This window comes from Tupaia chinensis, unplaced genomic scaffold (assembly GCF_000334495.1).
Source record: "Tupaia chinensis unplaced genomic scaffold, TupChi_1.0 Scaffold000132_1, whole genome shotgun sequence".
Lineage (NCBI taxonomy): Eukaryota > Metazoa > Chordata > Mammalia > Scandentia > Tupaiidae > Tupaia > Tupaia belangeri.
In genome coordinates, this window is record NW_006159601.1 from 2839822 (window position 1) to 2863913 (window position 24092).

General features: G+C 38.5%; 1 protein-coding gene across 7 annotated transcripts in view; it reads left to right on the forward strand.

Annotated features, from left to right (window-relative positions):
* Positions 1 to 24092, forward strand: part of NR3C1 (nuclear receptor subfamily 3 group C member 1) — a 94157-nt gene that overhangs the window by 62580 nt on the left and 7485 nt on the right. For 6 of the 7 annotated variants that reach the window (XM_006144781.3, XM_006144783.3, XM_014586398.2 and 3 more), the window contains exons 3-6: positions 4253 to 4419; positions 12294 to 12410; positions 19845 to 20123; positions 21129 to 21273. In XM_006144781.3, the coding sequence (XP_006144843.1) occupies positions 4253 to 4419; positions 12294 to 12410; positions 19845 to 20123; positions 21129 to 21273 (708 nt within the window). The remainder of the gene's footprint in view (positions 1 to 4252; positions 4420 to 12293; positions 12411 to 19844; positions 20124 to 21128; positions 21274 to 24092) is intronic. The other variant, XM_014586400.1, reaches the window with a different exon arrangement.

A 24092-nucleotide genomic window follows, 5' to 3' on the forward strand; every position in this document is an offset into this window, starting at 1 on the left:
ATGGAGTAGAAGGGATTGCCGCGTGGCCATCCCCCCTAGGGGGTGATTTCTCACTTTCTGTCTCTGTCTCTGTCTGGCGAGCACACGCGCCCTATGGCAAAAACCTCTCCAAAAAAAAGAAAAAAAAAAAAAAGGGGCCCTGAGTATAGTCAGTTCTTAAGAGAACCTCCTAACATCTCCAGAGTGAATGGCAGAGCTGTAAACACACAACTGAGTAATTGATAACTGTTACAGATGATGATAGCCTTAAGACCTGTCACCTTAGCTTCACCATTCAGAGGGAGTGAAATACACACTTCATATTTATTTATTTATTTATTTATTTATTTATTGAGGAATTATTTATTTAATTTTATTTATTCAGTCATTTATTTTAATTTGACCATAGAGAGACAAAAAGAGAGAGAGAGGTGGAAATTGAGAAAGTAAGCCGCCAGGTCCAGGACTTGAACCGCGGTCAGCTATGTGGTAGCTCCCAGCACCTTAACCACCATGCCACCTGCTGATCCCTTATTTATTTATTTTTAAAGGAGATTTTTGCGATAGGGCACAAGCATTCATGAATAGACAAAGAAACAGAAAGTGAGAAATCAACCCCAGGGGGATGACCATGCCACAATCCTCTCTCCTTCATTCTCCTATCTGGACTTTGGGCACACACGGCTGTGCCCAGCATGAGTTTTAAGCCACTGGACAGGACTCAAACTGCATTCGAGTACGTGGGAGTCCAGCAACGTAACCATCACACCATCTGCTGGTCCCCTGAAATACACACGCTTCATATGGTGTCCTTTTGATTTTTTTTTCTGCCATGCATTCTTATTAAGAATTGGCAGTTCTCTGTGTTTTTCCCTTGAGTTCTAACCATGTTGTACCCTAGCCCTTTTAACAATGTCATAGATTCACTTTTGAAGCTCAATACCATCTTTCATTGATCTGTTTCTTCCACTGGTCCTCATTATATGCCATCATAGCCCTCATATGTATGTGACAAAAACTGATTTTTATCCACTGATATTCATGGTATAGTTGGAAGCTTTCCATGTACTTGGTTCTTATCTGGAACCCAAAATGACTGCCTGAAAGAATGCCAAAACCTGACAGGTTCCAGAATCTTAGCTCCTGTTCTATCATCCACTTACTTACAGGTTTTAACTTCCCCTTTTGTCATCTTTAGCTCACAGTTAAGTCGCTTGAATATGTTTTTCCTGCATTTTAATTTAAAAGCAAGAATTTGTGAATACTGTCTTAGGTTTTAGACTTAATATTACTACTTCCCTTTATGTAATAATCACATAATACCTATTCCTAAAGTGCTCAGTTTTCCTCAAAGAGAAAAAAATGAACATGTGCCAAGTGCCTGTTCGATGCAGGAACCATGTGCTGGACTTCCAGTGTATTATTTTTGCAACGCATACACGGGCCATGTTCTTCCCAGTTTATTGATGAGGAAGCTATGACTCAAAATAGCAGACACCTACCTAGCCAAGGTCACACAGGCTGCGAAGTGGTCTGGCTGGGATCTGAAACCTGTCAGTTTAACCACAGATAGGCTCCCTGATCAACCACCTGCCACTGCTTGCCTGACCTCATCTAGTTGTGATGACATCCTTTCTACAGGGTTGTTGAGAGGCTATGTGAGGTTCTGTTCATGAAAATGTACTAAAACTATAAAGTACTATGAAGTACTATTTAAAATGTAAACATACACACATATGCACCTGTGTGTGGACAGTGGACCCTTGAACAACATAGGCTTGAACTGCCTGAGTCTCATCTATAGGGATTTTTTTTCAGTAAGTGCATTGGAAAATTTGGTACAGTACTATAAATGTATTTTATCTTCCTTATGATTCTCTTAACATTTTCTTTTCTTCATTATAAGAATATAGTATATAATTCATATACAAAATGTGTGTTTATCAACTGTTTATGTTATTGGTAAGGCTTCTGGTCAACAGTAGGCTATAGTTAACTTTTGGGGATTATATATAGATTTCCAGCTCTTGGGGATGTCCATGTCCCCTAACCCCCAAGTTATTTAAGGGTGTACACACACACACACACACGCACACATATTAAATTAATTGAGGAATGATTATAGAATTAGCCTTTCAAATCTTTAAACATTGTTCTCGTTTTCCATAAACTGAATATACAAACAACTGGTTGGTTCTTAAAAATAGATGTAAAGTGACAAGATTGACTGATCTGGAATTGGAGCATCTTTAGAACAGAAGCCAGACAAATTCTTGCTTCCCTGACACATTGCTGCTCTGTTCAACTCACTCCAGGACCTTTCAACTTCTCTGTAAAACTCTGGCCCAAAGCAGCTTCTCTACATTAGTCACAAGTTCCCATTAGTCAGGGGTGGCTTGTGCCAGACCTACAGCAGAGTCATTTCAGGCTATGCTCTTCTGTTATAGGTTTTCAATATGTACTCAGTCTGCTCACACAAATCCAGGAGGGAGTCAGTGCCTCGTAATAAGGAAGCATCCAGAAATTCTTTCTTGCTAGTGTCCGTAGAACAATGTGAAACCCTGTGGCCTGTTCTGAGAATTGGGGTGGTGGGAATGCTGGTAGCTAACTGAGCCTCTTAGAGGGGCAGGTAGTTGACAAGGTGCAGGGAACTTCATTTGAGGACAGAATTCAGTGAGAGCGTTTGAGTTTACTTGCTTGAATACTTAAGGTAACATTTATAGAACACATTCTCATCCTACAATTAATATCTTTTATTCCTAAACAGAACAAAAAATGACGTTGCTTGATAAATATACATTTCTAAAACAAATTATTTTGCTCTGTGAATTTGTCTAAGCATATTGGTAATTGCGATTTAATACTCTTACTGGTGGAAGTAAAAACATGCAATAATAAATAATGACAGACACCAGTCTGTGTGTATTTTTAAATAGTCCATCCCTTTCAGAGAACAAATAAAAGTTCAGAGAGAGTAGTATTGTATTTTTTTTTTGTGAACATTCTTGTACAGGTAGAGTTCCAAAATCGACAGGTTGCTTCTCTCCATGTTTTCGAAGCTCTGCGTGAGAGTACATAACCAGATAAGGAGTGGACAGTCCCTAGCCATCAGCAGAAGGCGAGACATTCATTTTAGCTATAAAACACTAAACTCAGCATGTGAGAGGAACACTCCTTAGGAGGCTACAACATTGGAGACCACTGTATTCTCTAACGTGAAATGCAATCGTTAATTTTTCTTCCAGCATCAAACTGGTCATCATTTCATTGGTTTATAAAAGTATGTAAATAAGTAGTAACTATGGCAGTAGGCTATGAATTAGTGAATATGAGTAAAAGGTATATATCCCATTGTACAACTTTGTCAAATTTTCTGAAAGTTTGAAAAATTTCAAAACAGACTGTAGATCTTTTAAACACAAGCAAATGCTGTATCTGTGCTATATTGTGGTGAGAAGTCTGCAGAATGAAAAATGAAACCTAGTAAGAGAAGCAGATGCATGTTTTTCATCTTTCTCTTCAGGGCCTATTTTCATTAAGTAGAGAAGGTAGACAAGTCCTAATGCTTTTTCCAATCTTAATGCAAGGCAGACAGGAACGTTGTAGAAAGTACTGTTTCTGGATCAGTCTCTATTAGGTCATAAGAAATGGTGCATTTCAGCTAGGATGACCTTGGGGAAAAGAGTTATAGGACCAAACTCTAAGTTTTCTTTTTTTTTTTTTTAATGCTTATCCTAGTAGAGGACATGGGTAGAATTGTAATGAGATGTAATAGAATTTAGGAAGATGTTTGCACAGGATCTTAAAAATGGGGAGGGGGGGTGTCTGATATCCTAAACAATTAAAGGAGTAGGGGATGTCTGTTAAAAGTGATATCTCTTGATCATAGTGGTAGTTCCATGCCTATCCATTTAATAAAACTCAGAATTTGAACACTTAGAAAATGGTGAATGTTATTGTCTGTATCACCTTAATAAAGATGACTATAAAAATAAGTAAATCCTAAGGAACTAAAATTATAAATGCTAAGTGAAACCTACCATTCTGTTTTACAGAACATTGGAGAACAAATAACCACCTTCTAACTTTTGTGTAGAAGAATATAACAATATTTGAATATATTTAGGTAGGGTATTTCAGTGCTTGCTACTCTTTGAAGCCAGGATTCAGTGCGAACATGTTGATGTGGGGAGAAGCGCTAAGAGAACTGTAGTTTGATATTCCTTTGATAGTCATAACAGTTCAATTGTCACACTGTTTTTGTCCTCTTTAGCCCTGGAATGAGACCCGATGTCAGTTCTCCTCCATCTAACTCCTCTACAGCAGTGGGACCACCTCCCAAACTCTGCCTGGTATGCTCTGATGAAGCTTCAGGATGTCACTATGGGGTCTTGACTTGTGGAAGCTGTAAAGTATTCTTCAAAAGAGCTGTGGAAGGTAGTGTGTGTTTTGAAGAGTTTTATTTTTCTTCTATATGTTTCCTACTTTTCAATAATTTGTGGATTTTCCATTATATGCAAAGCCCATGAAGGCCAGACATTGATAAAGGGAGAAGCAGGTGGTTCCTAGGTCCTCCAGTAGGAAAAAAATATTAAAAAATACAAAATACAAGCAGAACCAGCATAAAATAGGAAAAAATAAATAACAGTAGAGAGTTTTGTCAGAGAGCAGACGGTAATACTGTAAGAAAGGTCTGTCATGTGAAATGATGGTGTCAAGTTTAGGCAGTAAGACCATGCTCAGTGTATTAGAATTCTGGGCCGCAGCTCCCATGCACTAGGTGGTTTCAAAACCACCAGCTATACTAGTCTGGCAAAAATGAATGACAGTGAGGACTCTTGAGGGGGGGATATAAAAAAAGACCTTCATTTTACTGTTTTGCTTGTTTGTTTTTCCCTATTTATCCAGGGCACAATACTAAGTGGTATAAATACCATTAATAACTGATTCCTGCCCTCAGGGAGGACACATTGTAGTAAAGGATGAGTTAACCATGAAAAGGTATAGAAATTGTAATACATCGTAAACATTGCCTGAGGAGATCAAGAAAGCAAGCATTGTAGAGAAAGCAGTTTCACTATATGAATGTTGTTCTGGCTTGTTCTTACCATAGTTACAGATTCGGATTACTGACAGAGGCAGTAGCATTATTTTCCTAAAGAAGGAGAGATGCACTCCAAATTATTATCGGAAGAAACTAATTTTTTTCTAATATAGCAGTGAATGCTCTTTGGGAAAAAAAAATAGTTCTATAGTTTCATTATTTGTAAAGCAGTTTGAAGACAATGTGGCTCGAATGGATTACCTAAAGCTCTTGATTTTATTTTTAAAGAAATGTAAGTATCCATTCATCATATAACCATTTTTATTATTTGGCTAGAGGTTTGCTTGCATATCCTTGAAAGTTAAATGAGTCATTTTGTTTGGTTTGGATAACTTTTTGATAGGTTAGCAAACTATAAAATTACCCATGGTACCCCACATAGACCACAAGGATGCAAGTTTTGGCAAGAATGTAGCTGCTCCCACCTATTGAGTAGAGTCCTAAGTAAAGCCTACCTCTGCTTAGTGCCAAGGCGCCCAACAAAGTGGATGTTATCTGACACATACCCAAAAGAACAAAGCTTCTTCTTGTGCTTACTTTACCTTATTCAGCATGTTAAGAATTTCCATGGTACAAATATAATAATGATAGCAATATAGCACGCTATATATATATTGACAAATTGAGTTTTAAAAGTGAAATGCAAGATACAATGAGAACTTAAAAAAAAATAGATATTAAAAAATATTTGTGGGGCATCAGTAGATGGTGTAATGGTTATGTTGCTGGACTTCCACATAGTCGACCATCGTTTGTGTCCCAAAGCTAAATGGTTATGTCGCTGGACTTCCACATAGTCGACCACCGTTTGAACTCACGTGGGGCACGTGTGCATTCATGTCCCGAATCCCAAGAGGAGAATGGAGGAGAAGGGATTGCGGCGTGACCATCCCTCCTGGGGGATGATTTCTCACTTTCTGTCTCTATGTCTCTCTCTGTCTGTCTGGCGAGCACACACGCCCTATAGCGAAAAACCTCTCAAAAAAAAAAAAAAATGTGAAATGATGGTGTTAAGTTTAGGCAGTAAGACCATGCTCAGTGTCTATCTAAAAATCTATTTATGGAGGAGAAGGGATTGCGGCGTGACCATCCCTCCTGGGGGATGATTTCTCACTTTCTGTCTCTATGTCTCTCTCTGTCTGTCTGGCGAGCACACACGCCCTATAGCGAAAAACCTCTCAAAAAAAAAAAAAAATGTGAAATGATGGTGTTAAGTTTAGGCAGTAAGACCATGCTCAGTGTCTATCTAAAAATCTATCTAAAAAATCTATCTAAAAAAAATCTATCTAAAAAAAGAAAGAAAAAATATTTTTCACTTTCCTCCATTTTAACTAAAATTGTTCATTAAAACAGGGCCAGCTCCATGGTCTAGTGGTGAAGGCAGCTGGATTCCCTTGGCTGATTGCTTGGTTCAGGTCCCAGCTAACGCAGCTTGAAAACTCTGCTGGGCACATATGTGTGCATGCCCAAAATCTCAAAAGAAAGGAAAAATGGAGAAGGAATTGCTGTGTGATCATTCCCCATGGGGAGTGCCTTCTCCCATCCTTCTTTCTTTGTCATGTGCACATTTCCTCTAGCAAAATAAATAAACAAACAACAACAAAAATAGGGCTGTGAATTCAAATGTCAAAAGGGAACAACTATGTATCTTTGTAGCCAAATGGGAGAAGGGTGGCAGGTATTGAGAACATGCCATACCTAAAGTATCCAAATGTAATTAAAACAGAAAAAGCTAAGTATCCTCCCAAATACTGACAGCACCATAGGCCATGGTCCCTCTATGCTTAATCCTGGCTTAAAATTAGATTCTTAGACTTGTGTTTAGGTAAAATTTAATTTGATATTAGCTATACTATTTCAAGATGTTTATCATGTATTTTCGTAAAGTATGATATTAGATTGCATGATTGATAAGAAAAGTTTAAATGTGGGTATTATTAAGTAAATTACTTTGCTCTGTTTTCTCCTGTATTTGGATTTTAATGTTCTCAAAGGCTCTTTCTATCTCAAAATTCTGTAGTCCTTTGATAGCCTAACTCAACAGCAGTTCTTCTGTTTTTACTATCTGTATTCAGTGGAAATAGGCTTTAAAGCCTAGATATATATTTTGGAACATTTCTTTTAAAAGTTATAAAAATGTGGTTTGTATCATTTGCATAATACACCTAGCACTCCATTTTAATGCCAGCTAGTACTTGTTGCTTATTCTTCAAAATTGGCGTAGTTACAATAAATACCCGACAGCTAGCTATTCTTTTCTTTTGTTTTTTGTTTTTTTGTTTTTGGTTTTTGGTTTTTTTTTTTTGCTATAGGGCGCGTGCGCTCTCCAGAAATACAGAAAAAGACGGGTAGAAAACAAGAAATCACCCCCCAGGGGGGATGGCCACGCCGCAATCCCTTCTCCTCCGTTCTCCTCTTGGGATCTTGGGCACGCACACACATGTGCCCGGCATGAATTTAAGTTCTGGTCCAGGACTCAAACTGTGGTCATCTACATGGAAGTTCAGTGACATAGCCATTACGCTAACTGCTGGTCCCGACAGTTAGCTATTCTTAGGAAGTGTGCAGAAGTTTTACTTATGGTCTATGCAACCCAGATCAAGGATAGATGTTTAGCATTTTTAAAATTTAACATACTGAGAGTTGCTTGTCTGTGTACAGAAAGAATTGTGGTAGTCCCTTTACTTCTGTGTATGCTAGATCAGTAATCATTCTTTTTATTTTAGCATTTTTAAAATTTAACATACTGAGAGTTGCTTGTCTGTGTACAGAAAGAATTGTGGTAGTCCCTTTTTATTTTTATTTCCCCTTAGGAAGGACACGTCTACCCTTTGTTAGCAGTACATAAGATAGATAGGCATCATTATCCTTAATTTACCCTGTGCCAAGAACTGGTTTGTTTGTTTGTTTCATATTATTTCATTTATTGCCCTGTGAGGTTTGGGTTGCTATTTTCTAAAGTTTGTTTGTTTCCTTCTTCTGAGAGAAATGTCAGGGAGCAACTCACCCACAGTCCACTGTCAGTCTTAACCAGGAAGAATCGTGGGCATGTACACACACCCAGAGACCTCACGATGTGAGCCGGGACCTACCATGTGGTCCAGCATTGTGAGGCATTGGGTTACTGCTGTGTGACCCGGGCTGGCCTCTTAGAACTATTAGAATCTGTGCTTGCTATCCTAGAAAACTGAGCCACAGAGAGTTTAAGTGGCAAGGCTGGAATTCAAACACAGCTGTGTCCAAAACACGCTTTTAATGTTTATACTACACGGACTTCCTAAGAAGTGTCATATGTTAAAGTCACCACCTGGCAGGTTGTAATCTAGTTAGGCGCTGAGATAAAAGCCATCACAGGTGGCCTAGCGACAGCAGCATGCACTAATTCCCTGTGCTCTTCAGGCTGGGACCACATTGGAGGCTCTGAAGGCAGATAGGATGGCACAACTTGTAATCCCAGCAGTACGGGAGGTAAGGCAAAAGAAGCATAATACGGCAAGAACCTTTCTTTAAAGAAAGAGAATAATCACAAAGAAATTCACAGATAGCAAACACTGAGTGCTTACAGTATGCTAGGAGTAAGGACCACCTAGCTAACTACCTCTTACCCTTACAGAAGCCCAGCAAATAGGCGCTGATTTTCCAGCTTCACATATATAGAAACAGAGACGCAGAGAAGTTAATAAACATTATTGAGATGAACACTTAGAAAGCAGAATTGGGATTGAGATCAGGGGTTTCCTGGCATCCTGCCAGTTCACTTTCCACTATACTACCCAGCAGTCGAGAGCAGATGAAGGAAGAAGCTCAAGTTGATAGTCACAGATCACATTTACTCTTCAGATTCTTCAAGTGGGGTCGATTAAGGGCCTTCCAAAAGGTTATGAAAATGTACTATGAAAAAAAAATTCCATGTGCAGATTTTTAAAATTTTGTACCAGAATAAACTTGTTCTTTACCATGAACCTTTTGAGAGTGCCCTCGCACAGCCTGAATTTTCTTAATACGTTTTGCTGTGTTGCCCATTTCCTGTACTACTGTGATGATTGTTCATGTCCATGCATCAGTTGTTCTACTCACTACGTTTTTCTTGGTTTACTAAAAAGAAGAAGAAGAAGAAGAAGAAGAAGAAGAAGAAACAGAAAACAAACTTTCTCTAATGTATCATAATCTACTTGTATATAAAAATTAGTGGCTTAAAGCAACAAATATCTATTATGCTATTATGTCATACAGTTTCTAAGAGTCATGAATCTGGAAGCAACTTAGCTGGGTGGTTCTAGGACTCTCAAGAGGTTACATTTCAGGCTCATGGTGGGGGCTGCAGACTTGCAAATGCTTAACTGGAGCTGGAATATCCACTTTCAGGCTTATTCACAAGACTTTTAGCAGGAAGTATCAGTTTCTCATTATGTTGGCCTTCTCTAGGGCTGCTCCCAGCATAGCAGCTGACTTCCTCCAAGACATAGGAGCCAAAAAAGAACGAAGCAGTGTGGAACCTAACAACTTTCATAACCTAATCTCAGCTGTGACATGCCATCACTTCTGCCATATTTTACTGGTCACAGAGACCAATCCTGGAATAGGAAGGGCTGACTTAAGAGTGCAGACACCAGGAGGCAGATTACTGGGAGCCCTTCTGCAGGCTGGCTACCAGCTCTATCAAATAAAAAACCAAAATCAGTTCCCAAAAATAGATTTATTTTTAATTTTTTAAACTTATTTATTTTATTATTATTCATACATTAAAATGCTATACATCATTTAATTTGTGAAGAAACTTCACCAGCATGATACACACCTCAGTCCAGCCCAGTTGAGACCACCATACACATCCCTGTCAACAGATAATAAACCTTATCTGTGTCCCACAAGTGTCAAAAATAGATTTTTAATCATAAAAATAAATATGATGTAAACAAAACATAAGAAATTTCAGCTGTCTTAAAGGCACTTTACCTGACATGTCTCTATTACTTAGAAAGGGAATGTACCAAGTGTTCGATGACATAGGAACTCCAAAATACGATGTTCACTCTTTTATCAAAAAGACTGACAGAGAGTGACAGTGGTACATGGCAGTGCCTTGTGAAATGGAGAATTCTAGTTGAAACTCCTTCTTTTATAGATAAGGAACTACTTGCTCAACTTCACATTAATAACCAGCTAGCAGTAATATTAACTTGTGAAAGTACATTGCCCCTGATATTAGAGCTCCAATTCTTAGTTGTGCTCAAGACACACCTGGGCGAAAGAAGTCAATTATTAGCATAATATGCACATTCTGATAGTTCAGATGAACTAAATAAAGATTTGAAATGTTTTATGTTTGGGGGAATAGATCATGTTTTTATATGGTTTTCTTCTAGTAAATGAAGGCGATGATACAGGGATTTCTTACTGGCTAAAACATCTTTGCACTGTAACTTCTTCAGTTATGAACACATTTGTTGTTCCCACTATTGCTTTATAAAGAATAGAACTATTGGGTTAATGATTCCATTTTGTGTCCAAGAAGCTAGGAAACTTACAGAATACAGACAGGAGTTGAAACAGCTGGCACAGAAACATCTGGCATTGGACAGCAGCTCTGGAATAAAGCTGAACTGTTGTCTGTTAGTCAGCTTTGTGGCCTATTCTTCACAAACAAATACAGTTAAGCATTTACCTGAAACTAATACTTAAAGAGTATTGTGATTTATACTAGGAGGAAGTGGATGTAGTTTGTTATCAGCCCAATCAAGTGGTAGGTTATCCTAGGCAGAAATTAGAACCAGGTATATTCGACCTAGTGAATTGGTCATTAGGATTCTCTTTTCTTTGATTTATTCTTGAGAAATGTCATACAGTCTTGTGAAGACCATCCCTTTAATGTTAGGTAAATTCTTACTTACTGTATCTATGTAGACATTCTGGTCTTGGTGGGAAACTTCCAGTTTTTGCCAGGCAAATTGAAATAAATAAATAACTAGACAGGCAGATTCTCTAAGTTTTTGTCATCACCCAATCACCAGATTAAAAGAAGACCTCAGGGCCAGCAGGTGGCAGAATGGTTAAGGCACTAGATTCCCACATGGCTGACCATGGTTCGTGTTCCAGACCTGTTGGCTTCCTTTTCCTCCCTTTTTCTCTCTCTGGTGAGCACATATGCCCTATAGCAAATAGGGAAAATAATAATAAAAAAAATAAGTGTTTTAAAATGTTGCCACTTTAATAGAAAAAATAGTATTGTTGTTAACAACCCAAAGAAAAAGAAACCTTCAAGGATATGCATTTAGGGGATGGGAGTAGAGGTGTACAGAAACATTTAGTATTTTCTCTTTAAATTTTCCTTATACGTTTTTTGCCAGGAGAGAATGGCAGTTCTACTTTCTAATACATTATTTAACACTGAGTGCAAGAAGATTTTAAGCAGTAAGTCTTTAAATTAATATTTGAGGTCAAAGGTGAAGTCAGACATCCTTATTTTCCAACAGCATATGATATCTCTCTAAGATACAGTAATTTAGTTTGCAAAATCTGTGATTCACCTAATTATATGCTGGTAACCTCAACATTCAAGATTAAATATTGATGTTTACCTATTACTTCATTTGAAATTAGGGCACAGTTTCTTTGCGTATGGTGGAATAGGGTTGAATTATAGTCATTTTCCCTTTGAGACTCCTACAGTAATTTTAAGCCAGTTTCCTCTTTCATTAGCTCTCTTTAGCATTAAGTCAGAAGCCATAGTAAAATATAGATATTTACTATAATACGATTATAGACGCCAAATGTAGTTATTAAAAGAAGAACTATTGAAATCGGTTTATCAAAAAAGTGATTACCCTTGATTGGTAGGAACTGGAATTAGGCATGGAAGGGGGGGATGTGGGGTGGTGTTCATTTCTTATTCTGAGAGCGGATCAAAGGAGATACTCAGCTCGTGAAAGTTACATATGTATACAGTAGTAAAGCTTCTTAGGCTTCTTTATGAATTATTTTCAATTTGCAGAGGAGGAGAATAAGAGGCATTTTTTTTTTTAAGTTGACCTTTCAACTTTTTAATGGCAGTGTAGGCAAGTACACTGGAACCTTCCTTAATCAGTGGCTTCGCTCAGTTCCACCTGAAACAAAAACAGAAAGAGACACTATTAAAAAATGAAAGAAATCCATCCATCAATCAATACGTTAAAACCTGTGAAATTTTAACAGCATCTTCTATTCCATACAGGGCAGCACAATTACCTTTGCGCTGGAAGGAATGACTGTATCATTGATAAAATTCGAAGGAAAAACTGCCCAGCGTGCCGCTATCGAAAATGTCTTCAAGCCGGAATGAACCTGGAAGGTAATGCATATACCCGAAAAGAACTGTCTGTGTCATATAAAAATTTATTTTGCATTTTAAGATAAAGTAAGCAGATAAAATAATTTAGTTAATTCAGCATGTATGTGCTTAATTAACATAGTTTTATATTAGTGCCCAATAAAAATAGGATTTTTTTTTAATGAACGTCATATTCTGTTTAAATTTATTCACTAGCTCATACTGTGCACACTGGCTTCTAGAGGCAGACACATGCTAGGAAAGGAAAGTAATAATGAAAATTTTATAACTGGAAGCAACTTTCTGTTTTTTCTTAATTCTGTTAGCCTCAAAACTATTTCCTAGGGTTAGAAATGCTTCTGGATCAGATAGATTTTTCCTTTACCCTTCAAAAACACACCTTTGACTTGGAGATATATAAATTTATTTTATTATAGATCTGCAGGGGTGGGGGGAAACTTGTAGGAGGCATTGGATGGGTTTTGTTTCGTTTTTCAAGTAAAGGAACCTGAAACTAGTTTCAAGTTAGAGTTTCAAATCTCCATCTATATAACAAGTTGTATAATGAATAATGATCTCTTCATTAAAAACTTTCTCTTGAAAAAATAGTTGAGAATTCTGCTCTGGTTGCAACTGCAAGTGCTGTGGAGGTGGTGGAGGTGATCTAATAACCTACATGGTTAGTATTTGTTGCGACAGTAGCACTTCCATTTCGCAAGATTTCACCAGGGTAGTCACTGGCTAGAAAATCACATAGTGCGTGTATGTAAGGTCAGTTTACCGTCTAGTTCGGTTGAAGAGTCAAGTCACAAAATAGTATGGCATACACAAAAGAACAAAGACGTGGGAACAAGTGGAAGGTCACCTAATTCTGGCCTAGAAGTTAGAGGAGGCCTCCTGGGAAAAGTAACACTGAATTTTAATCTAGGAGGTCAGTAGGAATTAGATTTAAAAAAATAATAAAAAGAGCAGAGATGGGATTAGACCTATATTTTAGAAAGACTAGTACTCTTGTAGAGATACTAATTAAAAAACAATAGTGTTAATCTAGAAGAGGAATGGTGATATTGAGACAAAATAAAAGCCACGTGACTTTTTTTTTGGGGGGGAAGAGTTTTTTGCTACAGGGTGTGTGCGCTCACCAGAAAGAGAGAGACAAAGAGACAGAAAGTGAGAAATCACCCCCAAGGGGGGATGGCCGAACCACAATCCCTTCCCAAAGTGGGGTTGGCCGATCCACAATCCCTGCTCCTCCTTTCTCCTCTTGTGATCTTAGGCACGCACATACACACGCCCGGCGTGAGTTTAAGCCACCGGGTCCGGGATTTGAACCGTGGTCAACTACATGGGAGTCCAGCGACATAGCCATTACACTAACTGCTGGTCCAAAAAGCCACATGACTTTTGAAAGGAAAGGCTATGTAGCATACACTGTGTGTATACAAAGTGGTCTTCAGAAAGTTCATAGAAGATGTGGATTATGGCAAAACTACATGGATTACAAATTTTAATCGAAATAAATTCATATTTCCATTTTTTTTGAAGAATTATTTTTATTCAACTTTATGTATCTTTTTAAATTTATTTCAGTTTGACTTGAGAGAGACAGAGAGAGAGAGAGAGGGAGAAAGAAAGAGAGCAAGTGAGAAAGCAAGCTGCCAGGTCCGGGACTTGAACTACAGTCCATATAGGAGTTCAGTGCCCTTAACTACCACGCCACCTGCCGGCTCCCTTACTTCCATTTTTTAATGAACTTTTTGAAATTCCTTTGTGTTATTAAATAGAAAATGTTTATGATTTTAAAGAGTCCAATTCTTGAGACCAGCAGTTAGCATAATGGCTTTATCACTGGACTCCCATGTAGTCGACTATGGTTTGCATCCTGGAACCAGTGGCTTAAAACTCACGCCGGGCACATGTGCGTGCGTGCCCAAGATCCTGAGAGGAGAATGGAGGAGAAGGGATTGCGGCATGGCCATCCCCCTGGGGGTTGATTTCTCACTTTCTGTCTCTCTGTCTCTGTCTGTCTGTCTGGTGAGCACACACGCCCTATAGCAATAACCTCTCAAAAAAAAAAAAATAAAAGAGTCCAATTCTCCAACCCATACACATACAACTTTATTTAAGAATGACTGAGATGTTTAAACTTGACTGTGGAGTGCTATAACATGTTAAATATTGATTCAAATAAAACAATGGCACCTCACTTCTTGTAGGTATTATGAAAGAGATTAATTGCAAATTCATGCAGAAGTTTACTTTCAATATCACATGGGTAGTTTCTTTTTGGTAGGAAAACAGCATAATTACTCCTCATTTTTACATATCAGATCCCTGCCAAGATTTTACTGTTTCATTTTGCTCTTCTCTAACCTCTTAAGAATGTGGTTTACTTTGACCATTTAAATATATATCAAGGCACTGCAGTTTTTAGAGACGGGTTTATTTGTTTTCTCCAGCCCCAGTATTACCACTTTTCTCTAATCCTCATGTTTTCATCTCAGCTACTTTGCATTTAGAAATAGGTTTTAAATAAAGCTCAGAGGACAAACCCAGAGAAAATTCTGTCATATCACTAATATAGCACGGCTGCGTAGCAGCCCCATTTCTAGGTGCTTTCCTAAATACATACCAAGCTTAAGATCTTTGCAGTTTTACATGTAAAATGCTCCCCTGGGTAAGTGCTCCCTTATACAAAGTATAAGAGAGTTCTTTATTTGAAAGGAATAAGATATATCAACTGTAAAGTAGTGATTCTGAGGGACTGGGTTACCAAGTCTGTCCTGCTACTCCTGCTTCCTACAGTTCAATAGCAATTGCAGTGTCCTTTGCCCTTACCCTACTAGAGGACCACCAAGGCTGTGAGCGGCACCTAATTTTGTTTCCACTTTCAAGTTCTCATGCCATTTCCGGTCAGGTCTTTTGTTCAAAGTCTATCACAATGTTTTTAAATTTCATTTTCTTTTAAAAAATTGTTTGATTGCCAGTGGGGATGAGTACTCACCAGAGATAGAAAGACAGAGAAGGAGAAAGAGCCTCCCTGCCTGCCTATAGGGCTGGTCACACCACAATCCTTTCTCCATTTCTTCATCCTGTTGAGGTTTTGGACTTGCACATGCTCCTGCCATGTTTTTCAAGCTGCAGTGGCCATGATGTGAACCACAGGTGGCCATGTGGGATCTAGCTCCCTTAACTACTAGGCTATAGGACTAGCCTCAGAATATTTTTCTTGAATGAATAAAACTTAAACATACAACTTCATTTGAGCTGCAATTTCTCAAAATTCTTTATTAAAACAAAAAACAAAAAGCAATAGGACTGGCCCCATAGCATGGGTGTTAAGTGCTACACAGAGGAAGCAGATCGAACCAGGGTTTAAGTCCCACCCCAGCAGCTTGAGTGTATTCCCAGGACCCTGGTGGGATGGAGCGTTTGAGGAAAAAGGATTGTGGCATGTCCAGACCACACTGTGAGGTGCATTCTTTCTTTCTCTCGTGTACTCACATGAAAGTTATGCAACTCCCTGGCTTTTTTGTTTAATTGTTTTTATAAGTTGTCAACATAAGATATCAGAACAGTACGGAAATAATGGTGGGGAAACAAGTACTTGACAAGACCCATTACATACTAGTCTTAATATGCATTCTTCTACTCAAGGGAATTATTTTGGACACTCAAATGATTTAAAACACCTTAGAGTGGGTTCAATATTAATCTCATTTCTCATCTTAATATCACTTGGTCGCTCAAAAGCTCTGGTTTGTAATTCCATAATATATTGGGTGTTAGGTGGCACATAGTATGTAGTTGTTAACTAATTCTACTTGAATATAATTGAAAGAAAGGTTTTAAAAAATCTAAGTTCATATGGTGTGTATGTGCGTTTTAGTGTGAAAGCCTCACTTTGATTTGAATTCATCCCATTATGTGTAAAACCTGTATCTGGAAGAGGTGTGAGTATGTGCCAGGAATCGCTGGCAGACTGTACTACTGAAGACGGTACAGATGAGCCATATGTTTCCACACTCCCCCGCCCCCCCAGTCTTTAGAAATATTCCCTAAGCCCTCAGTTTTTATGATAAATCCCAAGTAAACTGTAAAAACAATCAGTTACCTCTCTCACAGCCCAGTTCTCCCCATAAGTGTAACTACGTATAGCACGTTTTATATTTTGGTACTGTTGCCCCATACCAAGTGAAATCTCTCAGGATTTTCTTGTAGGCAGCCTTGTCTACTGCGTAAAATTCCTGGTGTTTTACGTGCAGGCAGGTTTTTTAATGGTAATCCTAAATGTTTTATACACATTTTATTGTAACATGTAATCATTCCAAAGAACTGCTTTATTTTTGGTATAAACAGTCAAATGGAACTAGTAGGCTTATGGCATTATTAGATTTCTTACCTAGTATTTTAAAAGTTTTAAACTAAATAAGGTGCCTTTACCTTTATTAAGGAGGAATGGAGTTCACACAAACTCACGAACACTTCGGTAGAATTTATATGTTGACTGCTAATCTGCTGTGTGCGCCAACGCATCGGGAACATATATTGAGTAAAACTGTATAAAAGAGTAAAATTTTATTAACTTATTAGATTTCTTACCTAGTATTTTAAAAGTTTTAAACTAAATAAGGTGCCTTTACCTTTATTAAGGAGGAATGGAGTTCACACAAACTCACGAACACTTCGGTAGAATTTATATGTTGACTGCTAATCTGCTGTGTGCTCCAACGCATCGGGAACATATATTGAGTAAAACTGTATAAAAGAGTAAAATTTTATAAACTATTGGGGGCTGGCAAGTGGCATGGTGGTTAAGGGCACTGGACTCCCACATGGCTGACCACAGTTCAAGTCTTGGACCTGGTGGCTTGCTTTCTCACTTCCTCTCTCTCTCTCTCTGTGTCTCTCTGATCAAACTGGAAAATAATAATGATAATAATAAAGTTAAATAAAATAATTTTTAAAAAAAATTTTATTAACTGTTAGGGTGTGGGAAAAGTCATGATACATTTTTGCATAGAAAAACAAAAAAATCCTTCATGACTTTGCTTGCAACTCTATAAATTGCTTTAAAATAATGACTGCTTAACTAAATAGTTCAGTTAGCAACCCTTGCTGAAGACATTTTGAAAATAAATCAATCTGATTTCTTGCTTTAGTACAACACAATTAGGTTCACTAGTACTTTTTGAGCTTTAGTCAAAGCATTAATTCTCTTTATTTCGGACTATAGGTAAAATTAAGAAATGAACTGTATTGAGTCGTAGCAAATGATTTCAAACAAATCCTCGTGTGCCGTTGTCCTTGCTTCGTTCTGATGTGGAGAAACACGAGAGCTACGGCTGAGGCTTTCACAGTGCTGTGGCCGTGTAGCGGCATAGAACATGCGTGTTCCAGGACCAACTGCTGTTGGTGTAATGGCTATGTCTCTGGACTGCCATGTAGTCAACTATGGTTTGAGTCCCGGATCCAGTGGCTTAAACTCACACTGGGCGCGTGTGTGTGTGTGCCCAAGATCCCAAGAGGAGAATGGAGGAGAAGGGATTGCGGCATGGCCACCCCCAGGGGGTGCTTTCTTGCTTTCTGTCTCTCTGTCTTTCTGGCAAGCGCACCCTCCCTATAGCAAAAACCTCTCCAAAAAAAAAAAAAGAAAAAAAGGGCGTGCGCATTCCCTTTTACATCACCAACAAAGCATATTTATGATTTGGAGTATGGGTTTCAGTAGATGCTTCTGCTGTTTAAAAGGTTTCCTCGGCTATAGGAGTTCTTTCTTTTTTAGATGTTATTATTCCTCTATGGAGTCATATTATCTGAATTTAAAGATGTTCTAAAAACATATTCTCCAACCCATTCGATTCAGTGTAAACCACAGGCTTTTTCCCTTCTTCCTAACATTGGACATTGAAATCCATGCAGTTCCTATGACCACAGCTGTCCTCCACAAACTGTGTTGTCATTTTTAAAAAAGTTTGTTTGTTTCTCCGGGGGGTGGGGCAACCTTGACAGAGTCATCATACCACAGTCCTCCCCGAGCTCTGCAGATAAGCCACGGTCTCAGGCACACCCAGCCTGCTCAGGTCGACCGGGACCTGAACCAGGAGCTTACCCATGTCTTCAGCCTTGTGCAACAGCACCCAACTGCCTGCACCTCCATGATTGGGCCTAATTTGTCGGTTAGTGACAGAGGATCTAATAACTATTTTAAAAGGTGATTTGCATTTAGTTTTCCCTTTGGAGAATGGTTGACATCCTTGAAAGCTGAGGCAAAGGCATCTCTTCTTTCACATGAGTTATGTTCCTTGCTCTTGGAGTTTTGACTACGTTCTCTTTAAGAGAGTGAAGTAATTTTGATTTAGTCACTAAAACAAATAACTTCAGGAGTATAAATAAGTTTGTTTAAAAAAATCTACAGAATCCATGTTGCAATTTGATTAGACTATTTTATAGAAAGCCAGAGATAAAAGATGACTTTATTTATTTATTTATATAAATATAAATATATATAGGGTGAAAGCAGGTGGCATGGTGGTTAAGGTGCTAAATTCCTACATGGCTGACCTCAGCTTGAGTCCCAGACCTGGTGGCTTGAAAATCACACTGGGGGCCTGTATGTGTGGCCAAAATCCAGAGAGGAGGATGAAAGAGGAGGGATTGCAGCATGGCCATCCCCTAGGGGTGATTTCTTACTTTGCTATAGCAAAAGTCTTTTAAAAATAAATGAGAAAATGGAGGCTTTAGATTCATAGAGTGATCAATATAAATCTTCCTTGTAACAGAAATTTCCCACTGACAACTTAAGTGAAGAAATAGAAAGTTTTTCCTTTCATCTCCTAGAATGTTTTTAGTCCTGAGTAACATCTATCATGTAAAGGTAATAGGTGGATTTTTCTATTGTTAGAGCTGATATTATTTTTGGTATGCAATCTGCTATGTCATCTTCCTGTCTTGATGAGCAGGGGATTTTATACAAGTGTGAAAATAGTGTAGCTCTCTTCATATACTGTGATAGTTCCGATTGGTCCTGAGCCACTATTTCTAGTCTGTTGTTGGAAGCTTAGGTGGGTTCCTTCTTTCAATTGACAGTAATTTACCATATATAAATAAGGAAATTTTCACATTTAGAATGAAAGCAAGAAAAAATTTATAGAAGAATCTGTTCAGACTACTTTAACATAGTGTTATAAGACAGTTATTTTATATGAGGTATAGTCGTAATGAAGATGTTACTATCTTGTTTGTAGAGAAAATTAACACGAGAATGAGTTCTAATGGATCCTTTGCTTTCAGGGAAAAAAATATTTTTCTCGTCTTCCATGTAAATAAAATATTTTTCCTTCTTCAATCTGAAGAGTTTCAGAAATTAAAAATACCCTTCAAAAAGAATGTGTAGCCCAGAGCCTCCTGTTACAGTTCATTTCTAAGTTGTGTGTATGTGTGTGTTTTAATCCACAGCTCGAAAAACGAAGAAAAAAATAAAAGGAATTCAGCAGACCACTACAGGAATCTCACAAGAAACTCCTGAAAATTCTGCTAACAAAACAATAGTTCCTGCAACATTACCACAACTCACCCCTACCCTGGTGTCACTGTTGGAAGTCATTGAGCCTGAGGTGTTATATGCAGGATACGATAGCTCGCTTCCAGATACAACCTGGAGGATCATGAGTGCACTCAACATGTTAGGTGGGCGGCAAGTGATTGCCGCTGTGAAGTGGGCAAAGGCGATACCAGGTAAGACAGATAGGATGACAGAGCCACGGTACATCTTTGTGTTCTGTCGAACAAAAACATCCTGGCTCTTTCATACTGATCTCACAGTTTATCTTAATTCTGGGACTAAGGAGACAAAAATCAGGTGAAAATGGGTGAGTAGGAAGTCTGTTCTAGAAGTTCTCCGACTATTCCCTGCTTTTTCAGATCATTATCTACAGACTAGTCATTTCAGATAGGACGATAAAATATCAGAACTAGAGTTGCAGGACTTACCCAAAATTCCTTTTACAGTGAAGTCTAGAGGAAGACACTGTATAATATTTCTGAGGATTCCATTTGTTTTTCTTCAGTGTATTGCTTTTTAAAATCACGTTGTCTGTTAAACTGGTAGACATTAGCTGTCTGACTCTGTCAAAATGTACTAATACAGAATGAATTTTTAGCTCTGCACTTAATTATTGCTACACATTGAATACAAATTTTAATCTAATTTCAAAATAATTTAAAATTAAGGCTTCTCTGTTGGGACTTAGTATGCAATAACAGAGGTTAACATCAGTGTCAACCCTGACTTCATGGATAATGGGGAATTGACCTGTTCATGTTTGCACAGATAGTTAGGAAGGAACAGAAAAGAGTGAGCAACCTGACTTTTTGCTATCCATGTTCTCACAAAGGGGAAGGACGTGACTACCCAGGCAATGTTTTAAATTTAAATTCATTGATGGAGTAACAGGCTAGGCCAAGACTCTTGACTTTCTTTAAATAGGCAAAGATGGCAAGAACTGGCTACTCTTGATATGTTACCTTACATTGAATGCTATTAAAAAGCAGGGAGAGCTTGGGTCTTAGTGTGTCAAAAGCTAAGGGAAACTGTACCCACGTAGTGTTTTACTTCCTTTATCTGTTAGGGGGTCCTTCAAAACAAGACTAATTGATTAAATTTCTCTGTGGCTGTCCCAGAGAAATGATTTCTCCTTGGCAACCAGAGTATTGTCTGTTACCTTTGTTTTTCTAATTCAGGATTCAGGAACTTGCACCTGGATGACCAAATGACCCTACTGCAGTACTCTTGGATGTTTCTCATGGCATTTGCCCTGGGGTGGAGATCATATAAACAAGCAAGTGCAAATTTGCTGTGTTTTGCTCCTGATCTGATTATTAATGAGTAAGTTGTGCGTGAGTCATTTTCCCTATATTCATGGGGCATTTTTAACCATGATGGTTTCCTGATGGACTGCTATTGTAATAACTCAGGATTGAAAAACTGAGCAGCCTTCAAATAGAGTTAGCAATGGTTACGGCAGGCCGAGTGTAAAGTAGAGCAACTGTGTGCATCTCTGGGATCACTGAGGTCTGTGGCAAGTGACAAGGAAACTTACTGTGATACCGTTTTAATTACATAACCCTCATCTAGAAAGGAAGAAGAATGATAAAACTCATGTGGACTCACTAGGGGAAATTACAGATGAGGAATCTAGGCCAAAGGATGGTAGATATGGCCCAGAGATAAGAGATAACTCTTTCCATGGCTGTCAATGTCTTTAAAAGAATATAGGAATGAATTGTTTTTAGTTTAGAGAGGACCAGTCATATTGTACCCTCTAGGCCTACCCCTCTGCTGTGAAATATTTCAATATTTCTGGTATCTATTCTCCCTTTCTTTTCTTTTCTTTTCTTTTTTTTTTTTTTTAAGAGGTTTTTGCTATAGGGCACGTGCGCTCACCAGACAGAGAGATAGAAATCGAGAAATCACCCCCTAGAGGGGATGGCCACACCACAATCCCTTCTCCTCCATTCTCCTCTCGGGATCTTAGGTACACACGCACACGTGCCTGGCGTGAGTTTTAAGCCACCGGGTCCGGGACACGAACTGCAGTCGACTACATGGGAGTCCAGCGACATAGCCATTACACTACCTGCTGGTCCCTGTTCTCCCTTTCTTCATTGTAGATGCTTCTTCAATAGTTTTCTACTTTCAGTGTATCCTCCACTGAGGCACCTAATAGTATTTTCTTCCTTACACACAGTTCTGATTGCATCCCATTTCTCTCCAACACACAGATGTGTTCAGTATTCCCTAACTGACCACCGTACTGTAAATGGGATCAAGCTTTCCAGAAGCTATTCTCACTTTCTCTCCCCTTGCTTTCCTTGACACATCTTCATTCCCAGTCAGCTGACCCATTCTTCAAACATGCCCTCAGCTCATGGCGTTCCCATCACCGGGTACAACTTCTGTGCTGAATATCCTTCACTCTTCCCACTTGATACCTGCATTACTATTTCCTCTGTCCCTAGCTTGTCTTCTCTATTAGAATGTAAATAGGGGGTTTACGTAAGTCCGAGCAGAGTAAAATATGGACATTTGTGTTTGTGTGAAGAAAATACGGTTATTTCCTAAACTGTGAACATTAGCTGCTATTGATAAGCATTCTGAAAAAAAAAAAAATTAGCTGCTATTGATAAGCATTCTGAAAAAAAAAAATCTTAAACCATTAAACACGTTAGTAGAGCAGACTGTGTGAGTAAATCTGTCATCAGCAGTAACCGACAACCTGAAATGTGTCCAGAGTGGAAAGGGGGTTAGAAATTAACACTCTTTGATGAACATGGGATGTTTGGAAGAAAGGGGGCTTGAAAGTAGTAAGGACAACCTTAAGAGATAGATTCTATTAATAGGAAGACATAGCAAACTTGCTGGGTGTGCCAGGTCTGAAATAACAGGGAGGCATTATAGAATAGCATCTATTTGAGCTGAATGTTAAGGGGGAGAGCCTGACTTATTATGCAGGAAGCTGCCGTTATTAGTTGAGACTGGGTAGTACCAGTTTCAGATATTTTTAAAAAGATTTTTAGTCAGTATACCAGAAGTGACAGGTGGTGAGGTAATTTTAAATCTAGGAAACCTCTTCTTTATGCTAATGCTAGGTAATTCCAAGGTCACATATCTTGCAGGATAAAAGAGAACTACAGAGAGTTCTAGTTTCCCCATTACTAGGCTAGCTGCATAGAAAATTAATCTAAAAATCTTTGCTGGGGCAGGACCTGTGACTTGGTGGTTAAAGAAGCCAAATTGATCCCACATAGCCAACTACAGTTCACATCCCAGTTGCAGAGGCTTGGAAAATATGCCGAGTGCATGTGTGTGTGCATGGCCAAAATCCCAACAGGATGAAAAAGGGAGGAGAAATTATTGTAGCATGACCACACCCCATTTAGGGGTGTTTTCTCCCTCCTCGTTCTGTCTCTCTCTCTGATGAGCACATATGCCCTCTGACGATTAAAAAATTCTTTTCTGAACTATTAAGTTAAATGTGGCGGTGTTTCTCTATTAAGGATGCTTCATTTCTAGCACTGTAGTCAGTGATATTTCAGTGCTTATCAAGCTCGAGGCACTATTTTAGGAGCTTGTGTTATAGTAATTGACAAAATAGATAATATTTCTGCTCACGTTCTGATGGAGAACTCAAATACATGACCAAATCATTTCTTAGAGCCTTGATACAATAGCGTGACTAAAGAAAAGGGAAGAGGGAGACAGGACATGCTAGGTTAGATTTTGTGACCGCAGAAGGCCTCTCTAAGTAGCTGAGCACTAGAAAGTATACAAGAACAAGCTGTGTGGAAGAGTAGGGCATTCATTCCAGGCAGAGAAACAGATGCAAGGATTTGAAACAAACTTGGCGTGTGTGAGGAACTGAGACAAGGCCACTGAGGATATCTAGCATGGGTTTAGAGAAGTGCACAGGTTCCAAGATAAGCATCTTTGTAGGCCATGAAATTAGGTTTAGATGATATTCTAAGAGCAAGTGGCAGCCAAAATGGATTCAAAGGGAAGAGTAAATATTCATCATAGTCTTCATATGTGCCTTATATCACAGCTGAGAACAAGACAAACAAGGTTCCTGACCTTTGATTGCTTGCGTGTTTGTGGGAGAGACTCCAATGACCACACACACACACACACACACACACACACACACA